General features: G+C 37.1%; 2 protein-coding genes across 2 annotated transcripts; one reads left to right on the top strand and one right to left on the bottom strand.

Moving 5' to 3' along the window:
* Positions 1-212: 212 nt before the first annotated feature.
* On the top strand, positions 213-1575 carry LOC126670351 (glycosyltransferase BC10). Its single transcript, XM_050364059.2, has one exon. The coding sequence runs from the start codon at positions 270-272 to the stop codon at positions 1443-1445; it is 1176 nt and encodes a 391-aa protein (XP_050220016.1). The 5' UTR covers positions 213-269; the 3' UTR covers positions 1446-1575.
* Positions 1576-6320: 4745 nt separating this feature from the next.
* LOC126667747 (probable clathrin assembly protein At4g32285) lies at positions 6321-9138 on the bottom strand. Its single transcript, XM_050360809.2, has 2 exons — positions 8728-9138; positions 6321-8617 (listed from the first exon to the last, which is right to left on the bottom strand). The coding sequence occupies exon 2, from the start codon at positions 8587-8589 to the stop codon at positions 6568-6570; it is 2022 nt and encodes a 673-aa protein (XP_050216766.1). The 5' UTR covers positions 8590-8617; positions 8728-9138; the 3' UTR covers positions 6321-6567.
* Between the last annotated feature and the right edge of the window lie 4590 nt (positions 9139-13728).

Raw genomic sequence — 13728 nt, 5'->3', positions numbered from 1 at the left:
CCAATCCAACGTCTCAATTCGCATCTGGCAAAATAAATGTTTTGATTTTTTTCCTTATAGTATTATCGTTTACATTAACTTTGTACCTTAAATAATAAAGTAATTTGATACTAATAGCTAATAAAGTAATTGGACATTAATAATATGTTCATAATTTGGACCATTTATTAACAAAAAAACTTTATTATACCAATAAAATGCTGTGGGATGTTACATAAATCAGCCTAAGCATAACTCATTCACTCTAACTATACCAAAAAAATCAAAAAATGTTCTCTCCCACTCCACTTTCCCTTTTCTGTGCTTTATTCCTTTTCTTACCCTTGACCTTTGTCGTCACTAATAATATCACCACCACCACCACCACCGCTAAAACCACCGCACCCATCTCCACCATCACTAGTCGGCGTTCTCTAGAAACCATTTCTTTGAAAAAATATCACTCTACTCAAAACCATCACCAAAAACTATTAATCAAAACTGTAATTCCACTTACACCGCCGCCGCCGCTCCCGGAAGATGACCGGTCGCTTCTAAAATTGGCGGCGAGAGTAAATCCGAGACCTCTATTACATCCTAAGAAAGTAGCCTTCTTGTTTCTGACCACCACTCCACTTCAATTTGCTCCACTGTGGGAACTGTTTTTTAGCCAAGCTTCAAAAAATCTGTTCAACATCTATATCCATGCAGATCCAACTCGTACATACGACCCGCCGTTTTCCGGTGTGTTTTTCAACCGAGTTATCCCTTCTAAACCTACTCAACGCTACTCCCCGACCCTCATCTCAGCGGCGCGTCGTTTACTTGCGCACGCGCTTTTACATGACCCTTCTAATGCTATGTTTGCTATTCTCTCACCTTCTTGCATTCCTCTGCACTCTTTTAAGTTCACTTATGAAACCCTAATCCGGTCGAGGAAAAGCTTCATCGAAATACTGAAAAACGAGGAACGGACGTTCGAGAGATGGGCGGCGCGTGGAATGGACGCGATGCTACCGGAGGTGAAACTGGAGGATTTTAGAATGGGGTCGCAGTTTTGGGTGCTGACACGTAAGCATGCGAGGATTGTCGTTGATGAAGAGAGGATATGGTTAAAGTTTAATCAAACGTGCGTGGAGAGACACGCGTGTTATCCAGAGGAGAATTACTTTCCTACCCTTATCCACATGAGGGATCCACGTGGGACTGTGTCGGCCTCTTTAACCCACGTGGATTGGGAAGGTAGTTTCGACGGTCACCCGCGTATGTACGAGGCGGATGAGGTGGAACTAGAGCTGATCATGGCCATGAGAAATAGTAGACCTAGGTATGGTTACGATGGAATCAACGGCTCAGATTTGCCTGTGACGAAACAAAACGATCCGTTCTTGTTCGCGAGGAAATTCTCTCCTGAGTCGATTGAAGGTTTGATGAGTATAGCAAAGGAGGCAATTTTAAAGGATTAGGATTAGGATAGAGGGGGGTGAATGGCATTGTTGTAAAACATAAGGTCCTGTAGTGTCAAATGTATAAAAGATATGGGAACTTTTGTAATATGCCATGCAATTGTACAAAAACCTTCAATTTTTGGTTTTATTTGTTTCGACTTTCGTGTTATGTATAGATATTAGAGAGTGTAATATTTCAAAGGCTTGTCCCCCCGAAAACTCCCCATTTTTTAACTTCATTTGTTTGCATCCTTACTTTACAGAAGAAAAAGGATCATTTTACCCATTTAATTTAGCATAAAATATCAAAAACGTTAAATTTAGTAAAATAAGATCATTTTTATTCTGAATTTGGCAAAATCTGTACAAAACTTTTCTCCCCACTCTCACCTAAGAAAGTGAAATACACTCCGGTTTTTAATAGTGGTTTCGATTTTTTAAAGTGATTTTTGATAGAAAAAGGTTTTAAATGATCCTAATTTTTTAAACATTTTAAATTAATACCTAATAATTTAAAAATTAATAATTTAATCCCTCTAATTTAAATCTTTATATAACAAATTAATCCCCAAATTTTACATGTATGAATTATCTCCCAGATAAAATTTGTAATAAAAAATTGTTTTTTTTTAAAGCTAAACAGACTCATGGGTTCATCAAAAAATTGATAATTGTTCATCAAATTGATAAATAATTTTTGTTCCTCAAAATAATAAACAAACCCTCTGGGTTTGTTAGCGAGGAGCGGAGCTGCTGCTCCTCTTCTGAAAAGAGGAATAACAACTCCCTTTTCAGACAAGTGTTTTTGTATCGGTTTTGTCAAGTTCAGGATAAAAGTGATGGTTTTTCTACTTTTGTTTGTGGGTGGGGTTGGGGGGGGGGGGGGTTAAATGATCCTTTATTCCTTTACAAAACTTCTAATTTTGCCCAAATATCACCTTTCGTCTTTCAATAAACAGCGTCTGATTGTCATATCGTTATCACTATGACGTTATCATATCATTATCATAACACTGCAGCGAAAAACGATTTTTTATTAAGAAAAGTGCTTGATTATCATTTCGGTATCACTAACGTTAGCATATCTATATCCTTAACGTTATCATATCAATATCATAATATTATACGGTTATGATAATAATATGATAAGATTATGATAATAGTATGATAAAGTTATGATATAGTACGTCATGATAATATTATGATAATATTTTTTGATACTGTTATGATAAATTATATTGTGATAATGCTATGATAAAAAATTACGATATAGTTATGATAAAAGTACGTCATGATAATATTATGATATAGTTATGATAAAAGATAAATAATGTTATGATAACAGTATGATAAATTTGATGATAATAATATGATACTGTTTGATAATAATATGATAAGTTATAATAAAATGTTATGATAATATACTATTATGATAACGTAGGTCATGATAATGTTATGATAATATACTGTTATGATAAAGTACGTCATGATTATGTTATGATAATATAGTGTTATGACAAAATACGTCATGATAATGTTATGATAGCAGTATGATAATCAAACATTATTTTCCATAGAATTTTTTTTTATTTTCTGCAGTATTATGATAACGACATGATAATGTAGTGATAATGATATGATAACCAGACACTGTTTTTTCACAGAAAATCGTTTTTTTTTTGCAGAAAATTATTTTTTTCAGATGAAAATCGTTTTTTCTACATATTTTTAGATCTGAAAACTGAAAAATTGTAAGATCGATATTTTTTAGGTCTGTAAGTTAAAAAATAAACTATAAAAATTACAGAATCGATAATTTAAATCTCAAATAATAGTGGAACGGCGGCGGAGGCGATGGCGGAGGTGATGGCGGAGAAATAATGAAGAAGGAGAGAACAAAAATGGAGGGAGAGAGAGAGAGAGAGAGAGAGAGGCTGTCAGTTATATGGGAGTAAAATTCTGAATATTTTGACACGGAGAGTACAAAAATAATTAGACAAAAAATCATGAGATATTTTTAATATCTTTTCCAAACTGAGGTAGTATTTTCTATTTTTTTCTTATTTTAGGTAAACACCTAATAAGCCCATATTAAAATCTCAACAATAAAACCATTTTCCTTAAGGTTATTTCAAAAATACTAAATTTCACATCAACTTTTATTCAATCTTACCGTTTTAGTTCCGCAAAATTAATTAAATTAAACTTTTATCAAAATATTCACCAATTTTTAACAAAAAAAGTTAATGAAAAATCGAGGTGTTCTTCAAGAAAGAACAGTCCAGATCTAGAATGTTCTTTCTTGAGAAGAACAGCCATCATCGGAATTGTTTTTTCGGCGGTTGGTTGGTGGTGGCTAAATTTCTTGAAAAATATTTTTATCCGGTTTAAAATCGAAGGATACGTAATTTTTTTAATAAATTTAAATTAAAAATAATATAAAATTTAATTAAATTAATTTTGCAGAGTAAAGGCGGTGAGATATGGTTTGATTCAAAATTTAAATTTAATTTTATATTTAAAAAAGTAATTTTTTTAAATTGATTTAAATTTAATATGAAATTTATTAACTTTTAAAATTTTAATGAAGATGGTTTTTTTTTTCATGGTTAATATCTTCACTTGCACATATAGCAGGTAGTGATATCTTAATCCAACAACCATATTAGGTGATCAATAACCTAATTTTGGTTTTGACTAATTACCCATTTTAGTTTTCTCCAATTTCTCATTTCATGAATGTAAACTTACAATTCTTTTGGCCCATATTGGAGGAGCCAGTACTTGAATTAGCGATGATGTAAAGTTTTTACACACAATCTTTGTTGCTAAAACTGACATGAGTTGTGTATGGATACAGTTCATGAAAAGTGGCCCCATAAAGATGACAATCCAGTTCTTTTTATGCCCACTACCACTACTTCCTTGCTCTCATCATTACATTGTGCTACACCCTACAGTTCATCTACGATATTTATGAAGATTTAGATTTATAAATTGAATTACTGATTTAATAGTATCTATAAAAATCATCTAGAAACATAATTTATTTACAGACAAATACATTTATTTAAATAGACAATATAAATAAGTGAAAACAAGGGAAAAATCAAAATGAACAAGCTTTTTGAACCTTTCAGGAGTATATAATCTCATACAAATCATGCATTAGCCAAAGCAAAACTTTTAATCGAAGCAAGATGATCGGGAGTAGAAACCCAAAATAGACCCTTTTATCGGAGTGTTTATCCCATACATTAGTTGTGCCATGTCATTTTTACAATAAGTCAATGAGCATTTACGATAGGAAATTTTTTAATTATTATTTAATTTTTTAATTATCAATTTTTCCACTGACTAACGCATCATTAGTTGTTGTACGAACGACACGCCGCAACGGCTGCGTGCAATAATTTTTCCTTTTATCAAATCAAATCAGATTAATACTAAACTCCCTCCATTTCTAAATATACGGCTTTCTAGATTTTTAATTTTTTTTTCCATAATGTATGACTTTTTAAGTTTTAAAATTTATTTTTATCAAAAATAAGCTTATTATTTTTACACTTTTCATTCTTAAACACGTGAAAAAGAGAGAAATATTTTTGAAAGAGAGTGAACCAATCTTTACTAGATAAGTGTATAAAATATATTTTTACCTTGTGATGAAAGAAAAAATAGCCTTTTTTTCAGGAGCAGACCTAGGAAGAGCGTAAGGTGGGCAATCGCCCCCTTATAATTTTGAGTCCCTTTAAAAAACGTTGATATGAAATTGAAAAATATAATTTTATCACCTTAAATTATATAGTTTGCCCACCTTAAAATTTATTTGTTTTCAATTTTACTCATCTTATAAAGTTTCAATATAATTTTGACCACCTTATAAAATATTTCTGGATCCGCTACTGCCCTTTTTAATATGCAAATGACATATGTATTAAATAGGAATAATTTAGAAAGTTTTGTATGTATTAATTGCATTTTTCATATTTGTGCCTTCTTCCAGAACGTCATACATTTAAAAATAGAGGGAGTATAATTTTAGTTTAAGTTTATATATAAATGAATGAAGTCAAATTAAATATTTAAAATTTAAATTATTTCAACTGTCAATATTAGGCATAATTGCGTTTTCATATATCCTATAGAATAACTAAAATTAAAATTTTGTTGAGTGGAATAAAATCAAATTAATTCAAATCCAACCATACACAACCTTAATCTATACCACCACCATCCACCAGACCACTCAGTCGTAGAGGGCTTGATGAACAAGGAATAAGAAAAATTAGGACAAGAAATTAACAAACATAAAAGCTTAAAGTAGATGGAATCCAATGCCCTTCTTTACAATATAAAAGTGCAATTTTTTAAGGATTTACAAAACAGATTATTACAAGTTTCTAGACACCTTTACATGGATTTAAGTCCCCTGTTTCTCAGAAACTATATATACCCGTTGATACTGCCCAAATAAAAGTACAAAAATGTAACTTCAATTGTTAATCACGCTGCCTTTAATCTATTTATAATCGAATCCATATCTACCCAAAACATAGTTTAAGTTTAAAAATCCAACTGGATTTTAGCAATGCCATATGCTTTTAAATTTGTCATTTTCCCAAATTTGTAACGCTAAATTTCAAAATAAAAGAACACACATCTACTTTTTCATAGAATGACCAATCATTTGTTTTAAAGGACAAAATTAGCCACGGCACATATGTCTAAATTTGGGTTCAAAAACATAAAACACAGATTGCAGTAGGGTACATTCAGCTCAAACCAAAAATAGATAATTTTTTTTAATCGTGTCAAATCGGCCGAAACGAATTTATCAGTTAAGTTCGGTTTTCACACACGCCTAGATAGCAGTAAGTTTCTAAGTTCGTGTTTTCAAACAAAGAAAATGCTAGTATTACAGATCACAAAATATGAATTACAGGTCTCCCAAAATTACCCACAATCATTAATTCATAGAATTTCAGTCTCTCCCTTCCCCTCTCGATCCCATTTTGTGCACAAATTGCAGGACATCACATCCTTGAAAAAGGACTCAAGGAAAAACAAAACAAAACTATAAAGATCATCAACATAACATTAACAAAGAGAATTCATCTATGGATAAACAGAATAAAAATCAGTAAGGATTGTAGTAATACCCGCCGGGTTGCCCCATTCCATTGACGGGCGGCATTCCGTAAGGCATCATCGGCATTGGCCCCGGATTGTAGTATCCGGCTCCATTGCCGCTGATTTTGGCCAAACTAGTTTGACCTTGCATTCCATCCCTAGCATACTGGTTCCAAACTCCTTGCTCCTGTACAAGTAAATGCTGCTTCTTCTCCATATCGGACATTTGCACGTAAGATGGCGGCGGAATGCACAACGAAGCAGCGAATGGATCCTGATTAAATGTTTCAACTGTTCCATCTGGCGCGGGCAGAGCCAACACAGGAGTTGCGCTCTTCCCAGTAGCCGGCAGCGCGACGCTGCTAGCACTACCTCCACTCAATTGTGCAGTGCTAACATGTTGCCTCACAATTCCTTGATCATACATGCCATTTAACAGCAGTGGATCAAGACCACCGCCCAAATCTGCCTTTTGCTTTGATAAATTACTTGCTGTCTCAACCAATGCCAATTCCCAATCTGCCTTGCCTTGTTCAGCAGCTGGGTTTTGCCAAGCTGAGGTCACTTGAGAATCTCCGTCGGATGGGAACGCTTCCCATGAGCCATTTCCGCTATTAGCAGCTGGCCCAGCAAACAAAGCCAGAGCAAATCTATTGCCTTGATCATCAGCAGAGACAGTTTCATCTCTTAGATTTACCAAATCGTCAGTAAACTGCGGTTTCTGAGGTTTAGGCTGCTCTGGCTCAGGAGGTGGAGGTGCCGGAGTGTAATTCTCCGGTGGAGGCAACGCCTTAATTTCGTTCATGTCAGGCACAGGCTCTTCCTCTTCTTGAGCAACAGGAGGAGGGGCCTCTATTTGTTTCCTCTCAGGACTCTTGGATTGTTTCGCTCTATCTCTCACAAACTCCTCCAAAGTCTCCAATAGTTTACTTGTGATTTTCTGCACATCAGGATACTCTGATGATCTCGCCACGCCGACATCTTTGCACCAATTATAGAACATAATTAGCTCATCGATCTGTTTTGCCGCGCTTGCATAAGCCTCAAAAGCTTTAACACAATCAGGATACTCCATATCAAAGAATTTATCAAGCAAAACAGCCAAAACCTCACAAATATCAGCATACAACTGAAAACTCTCTCTAACGACAGGATAAAGCGCAACCAATATCAGCCTACTGTTCTTCGCTAACCCCGTTGGCCGACACGACAACACCCTATCCAACAACCTTTGCAAATGTGTCATTTTACCGAAAATCCTCTCGACTTTCATTTCCCTCAATGGAGTCATCGATTTCCTCTCATCTCGCGAAACTGTATCACTCATGTCGCCAAAAGACCTAGATCTCCTCATTCCAGAATTACCTCCATACCCCTGATCACCACCCCCTCTATGATCACCGTAATCACTATACTCATAAGAACGCTGGGGCGGTGACCTAAAATCACCTCTACCACCACCGCCTCCACCACCACCATATCTTTCAATTTCATAACCATGTGCACTATTACCACCACTTCCACCGCCACCTCCTCCGCCGCCCGAGGGCTTTCCTTTATGGTCAAACAAAATCAATTCAAGTTTCTGATCCAAATACATAGCATAAGTCCTGACAAAAGCCGAGTGATCCCACGAACTAGAATGCGCTTCATCTCGAAAATCAGACATATTCAACAACCTAGTACCTCTCCTCGTGGCATACAAAATCTCCTCCTGAAGAAGCGGATCTCCTTCATTTAACAACCTATGAACAAGCATCAACGCTTTTAACGCAACAATCCAGTCTCTGGTTTTCCCCAGACGCTTCGAAACCGCAGCAACACACGCGTGAACATAACCTCGTGAATACGAGGTTAAATTTAAGATCTCACGTATGTACTTCTCGTTCGCCGGATCATCGTCGTGGCTTGTCGCTTTAACTATCGCAACTTCTAGCTCCGGCGCCATGTTGCTAGCTACTTTAGCTATTCCTATGCTGGTCTGATCCTTAACGGTCCCGATCGCTTTCCTTATCGTGCTCGGCGCCATCTTGACCGTCGGATCAAAACAAAATGATCTACATAATTATAATTAATGCAATTTAATTGAATTATTCTCAGTTCCAAATTCTAATCAAATAAAATTTCAGTTTATAATTAATGAAGATTTAATTCAAATCTTACTTACCTTCTCTGTTTTTTTATACGGTGCTCGGTGTAGATCCGGCAACAGAAATTCCCGGGTTCGCGGAAAACGGCGTCGGATCTACCAAAACACAGCAGTTAAGATGCCAAAACGGCGACTGGATTTTCTTTTAATTTCTTCTCTAGATTCTCTCGTCCGAAAACGAAAGGAAATGAAATGAAACGAGAGAAAAAAGCGGATTTGTATGAGGCTATGTCCGGAGAACACGTGGAGGAAAAGAAGCCGTTGATTTGATCAGAGATCTAGAAATAGATGAGGGAGACAGCTAGATCGCCGGAAGTGACGGGGATGTGTTTTGGGGAGCTTGTCTGAAGATTAAAAATGATGAGGAGAGAAAGGGGGAGGAGATTTGTTAGGATAAGTGCGGGATTATTTTAATTAGTGTACGATGCGTATGATGTTCGTTGATTGTGACTGTATTAGTATATTTTTACGGTTCAGGGGTTTCTATTTGTTGTCGGTGTGGAGGTTGATCTGGTCGATTGGCCCCACGTAGTAAGGTGGACAGCTGGCAGAATGGGTAAGTTTGGAAATGGAATTGTGGGGATTTGATTGATTATTCATCCATTTTCATAAGTCAAATATGGAAGTACTGGAATAACTTATGGTAATAATTACATTTGAAGATGGTCAGTAAATTAAAGTCATAGTTAAATTCATTATGAAATTAATACTCATACTTAGTGATACAAGTCGATCTTTAAGGGGTCGCCTGTACTATTTTTCCTGCACAAGTAACAAATATAAGCTCAAAGGACCTCAGGCTTGCTCAGCCTGAAAGCCACTCCGATGCTTAAGTCAGAGAGGGTTTTTTGGTAGGTGTTTGCACTGACCCAAAAAGAGCTCATATGGGCTAATTCGGGTTTTTTGAGCCCAAAAGCCATCAACTATCTTTTTGTTCCTATCTTAGTTTAATAGTTATCTTTTTTAGTCATTATCTTATTTTTAGTCATTATCTTTGTTATTTAGCTTAGTATTTATCTAAATAAGAGATTGTATCTCATTAGACTAAGTTTTCTATTTAGGGTTTGTTCCCTATAAATAGCTAGCTTTAGGTTTGTATTCTCTACAACTCAAATTATCAATCAAACACAAACTTCAAAGCCCTGTGCTTTTCTATCCCCAACCCCCGTGGTTGGTTAATTTAGGAGTAGGAGTAGTTCAAATATTAATCTCGCCTGGGTTTCTTAACCTCCAGATTAATGTTTTAATTTAGATAAATCAAACCCTGTTCAACTTTTCGGACCGAACCGGTTAAAGCATCGATCCACACAGTACCCATCTATAAATTCAAAGATTCGAGCTTGGAAATATTTTCCTGCGAACATCTTTTGGCGACTCCACTGGGGACGCGTTTATGGTGAGCACAAAAACCGGAACTACGAAGAAAAGTTACAGGTGCACTCGTTCAAATAGCCGAGTCCAATCCGAAGTAGGTTGCACATCGTCAGGAGATTCAGACTCAAACTTGGAGTAGATAATGACAAAGGGCGACAAGTCAGGGTTACAACCGCAAAAGGGGACCGACGTACCCCCCGTTGTGACAACGACCGTCGAGTTTCAGCCGCAAAAGGGGACCGACGTACCCCCCGCTGGGACGACGACTGTCGACCTCGGAGTCAAGCATCTGAACTAAGTACATGAGAAGGAGACAAATGACTATGTCTGTAGCTTACCTCCCATTCGCCCCTCACTATCAAGTGCCGATTTTATAACCATACGTGATGAGGTAGCCCAGAAAAATCGGCGGGTATTTGATAAGGCGAGGAATCGGATGGAAGGAGCCATCGAAACAATTCAGAGGGAGAAAAAGGCGGATCTTGAAAGTTTAACGAGTGTTATGAAATTACTGGGACAATATATCGCCGAGACTGCAAATAGAAAGGCCGAGTTATCTTAACACTGAATTAGATTTGGAGTTCAAGGAGTATCGGCCGAGGAAGGCGTGACATGATTATGGCGGTACAAAGTTGTTAATCGGCCTGAATTTAGAAGGGTACACAAATGTATCCTTGTTGGCCGATTAAAATCTAATTTTGACAAGATATTGATTCGAATATTCTTGATAAAATTAGACAATTTATTTGCATGGTTAAAAGGTCGTCCAATTAAAATTGAAGTCGAGATTGAAAGAATCAAAGGGAGAAATATGTGCAGCAAGTGCATGCCAACATGGCGATCAATAATCATACAAGTGAAATGATAGGCCCCCATGATGCATCAAAAAAGAATATGTAAGTGGTTTTCAACAATTTATTTTACAAAGTCTTACACTAGGCGGGCCATATTCCTCTTTTTGCATGGACCATGATTTTGAAAGTTGCTGAGTTTCATTTCTACGTTATGGACGGGTGATTAAATTTGGTAATTAATTTATAATATGATTGTCCACTTGTAAATCGGCATGAAGGAAAATTCTTTTGAATTTAGTGGCCAGTAAAATCGCATCAAATTGATACTTGGAAGTTCAATGTCTTTCTTATTCATATTATGAAGACGGTCAAATCATACATCGCGGTTGATTTATTTCTAGGATCGGCCAACTGTGTTTATTTTCATTTTATTATGGCCGATCTAGTGCAGTGATCAATTAATTTGGTTTTGTGATTGTACGTATGGAACAAATATTTTGATCGGCCAAATATTTATAAGTCTCAATAAGACCGATCAAATGTGCTGTTACAAATATCGCCCAAAACAAATGTGCTAGCGTTGATTCAGATTTTCGGTTTAAGTGACCGATTATTAAATGATTTTGACATGCGATAAAATTACGTCTCTTCGTTTTTTTTGACATCCAGCTAAAAAGACACGCGATAAAAATACGTCTTCTCACCTTACTTGACATTCAGCTAAAAAGACGTGGGGGGCATTGTTTGCACTGACCCAAAAAGAGCTCATATGGGCTAATTCGGGTTTTTTGAGCCCAAAAGCCATCAACTATCTTTTTGTTCCTATCTTAGTTTAATAGTTATCTTTTTTAGTCATTATCTTATTTTTAGTCATTATCTTTGTTATTTAGCTTAGTATTTATCTAAATAAGAGATTGTATCTCATTAGACTAAGTTTTCTATTTAGGGTTTGTTCCCTATAAATAGCTAGCTTTAGGTTTGTATTCTCTACAACTCAAATTATCAATCAAACACAAACTTCAAAGCCCTGTGCTTTTCTATCCCCAACCCCCGTGGTTGGTTAATTTAGGAGTAGGAGTAGTTCAAATATTAATCTCGCCTGGGTTTCTTAACCTCCAGATTAATGTTTTAATTTAGATAAATCAAACCCTGTTCAACTTTTCGGACCGAACCGGTTAAAGCATCGATCCACACAGTACCCATCTATAAATTCAAAGATTCGAGCTTGGAAATATTTTCCTGCGAACAGTAGGTAAATGAATGTAAGAGTATTTAAGTCTGATTTCTGCTTACCCTTCTCAGCGTTCGGTGGCTTCCTTTTATAATGAGTTTAAGGCGGTGGTTATCTGGTAAATCGTGGGTTTGCCCCACGATTATTGATAATGGTGAAGGCACGTTTCCGATTATCCCGGGTAGTGGGTGTCAGGGAACGGAGTGGATGAGGTCGCCTAGATGGCAGACCGGGATGAGTCCGCCCGAGATAGATATGGGCGATGGGAGATTTGGAGGCTCGTTGGGCGAGCATAGCATTCGTTAGGCGATGCTTGGAGTTCGAATATTATTAGGTCGGTATCAGATGTCCCCCCCTTATAATCTTGCTAAGTCAAAGACTTGAAGCGCCAATTTTCAAAATTCGAATTTCCGAAATTTTCGAAACAACTTGAATTTCAAACGTTTCCTGCAACGGTTACGAATCTGAAGCGTTTTTTGACTATAAAAGAACGCGACTTTTGGTTTTCCATTGATTATTTCGAGGAGTTTCCTGCTGTCAGGCATTCGAGTGTATAAAAGAGGTACATATTCTTTAATTAAAAGTTTTTTACTCTTAATTTTTCTCTCTGCTTTTCTGTTAATTTTCTCTTTGATTCTGTATTTCTGTTGACGTATTTCTCCAGCCAGGTTTTCTTCGAGTTACATAGCACCAGACTTTCTCTTTTAATCAGTAAGTGGTTTAGCTATTTTTGTTTGTCTTCTTGTTTCCTTCTTCTTGTTTGCCTTCAGATAGTATATTCTTAGGATGTCTACATTAAGGATTTCAATGTCTTCCCCTTCTTCTTCCTCTTCTTCTGAGAGTTCTGCCAGTGACCCTACTTACCCTGCTCCTCTTGCCACCCTTGTTGAGTTGTCATCTGACGAGGAAGGGTTGTCTCAGAAGGTGATCCCTGATAGTGAGGAGGGTGTTGATGACAGAGGGCCAGAGGGCGAGGTTCCCCTTGAGGACGTTGGTGGAGATGAGGGTGGAGATGGTGAACTGGGTGATGACGAAGGAGACGAGGAGGATTTTGTTTTTAAAAGACGTAAAGTCTCCTCTGGGACATCTTCTAGTAAGAAAAAGCCCTTGTCTGAGTGGCCTATCAATCTGGGTCAAGAAGCCCTAGTTTGGATTAGGGCGAGGTACGAAATTCCCCCCTTCATCAGCCTTCGGATTCCATCTGAGGGTTCGGCTGTTAGCCAGGTCTTGAAGGATGATGAACAGTTGCTTTTTGTTGACGATTTTGAGGCGGGTTTGAGGCTACCACTCGACCTCTTTACCCAAGAAGTGTTCGATAATTTTAAGATCCCCTTGGGTCAACTCCATCCTAATGCCCACCGTCACTTGACCGGAGTTTTTATTCGTGGTCTCCAACTGAAGAGACAGGTGGGCTACGAGATTGTTAGGGCGATCTATTCTCTGGGGAGGAAGAAAAGCGACGAGTTCTTCTACTTGCAACCCGGGAGATCTCCCTTCACTGGCCTTCCCAATTCTTTGAAGCGGTGGAAAGGTAACTTCGTCATCGCCAAGAAGGAAGGGGGTTGGGGCTCCATTCCGAATGTTTTTGTGGAAGGGCCCCTTAAGTTGGAAAAGGCGAAC

Source organism: Mercurialis annua, linkage group LG2 (genome assembly GCF_937616625.2).
Source record: "Mercurialis annua linkage group LG2, ddMerAnnu1.2, whole genome shotgun sequence".
Taxonomy (NCBI): Eukaryota; Viridiplantae; Streptophyta; class Magnoliopsida; order Malpighiales; family Euphorbiaceae; genus Mercurialis; species Mercurialis annua.
Note: the sequence above shows the minus strand (reverse complement) of the source record. Positions and strands in the feature narration are given on the sequence as shown.

Bases quoted from the DNA above. Each gene is read 5' to 3' on its own strand.
- LOC126670351 (XM_050364059.2), top strand. From the start codon at position 270: ATGTTCTCTCCCACTCCACTTTCCCTTTTCTGTGCTTTATTCCTTTTC.
- LOC126667747 (XM_050360809.2), bottom strand. From the start codon at position 8,589: ATGGCGCCGAGCACGATAAGGAAAGCGATCGGGACCGTTAAGGATCAG.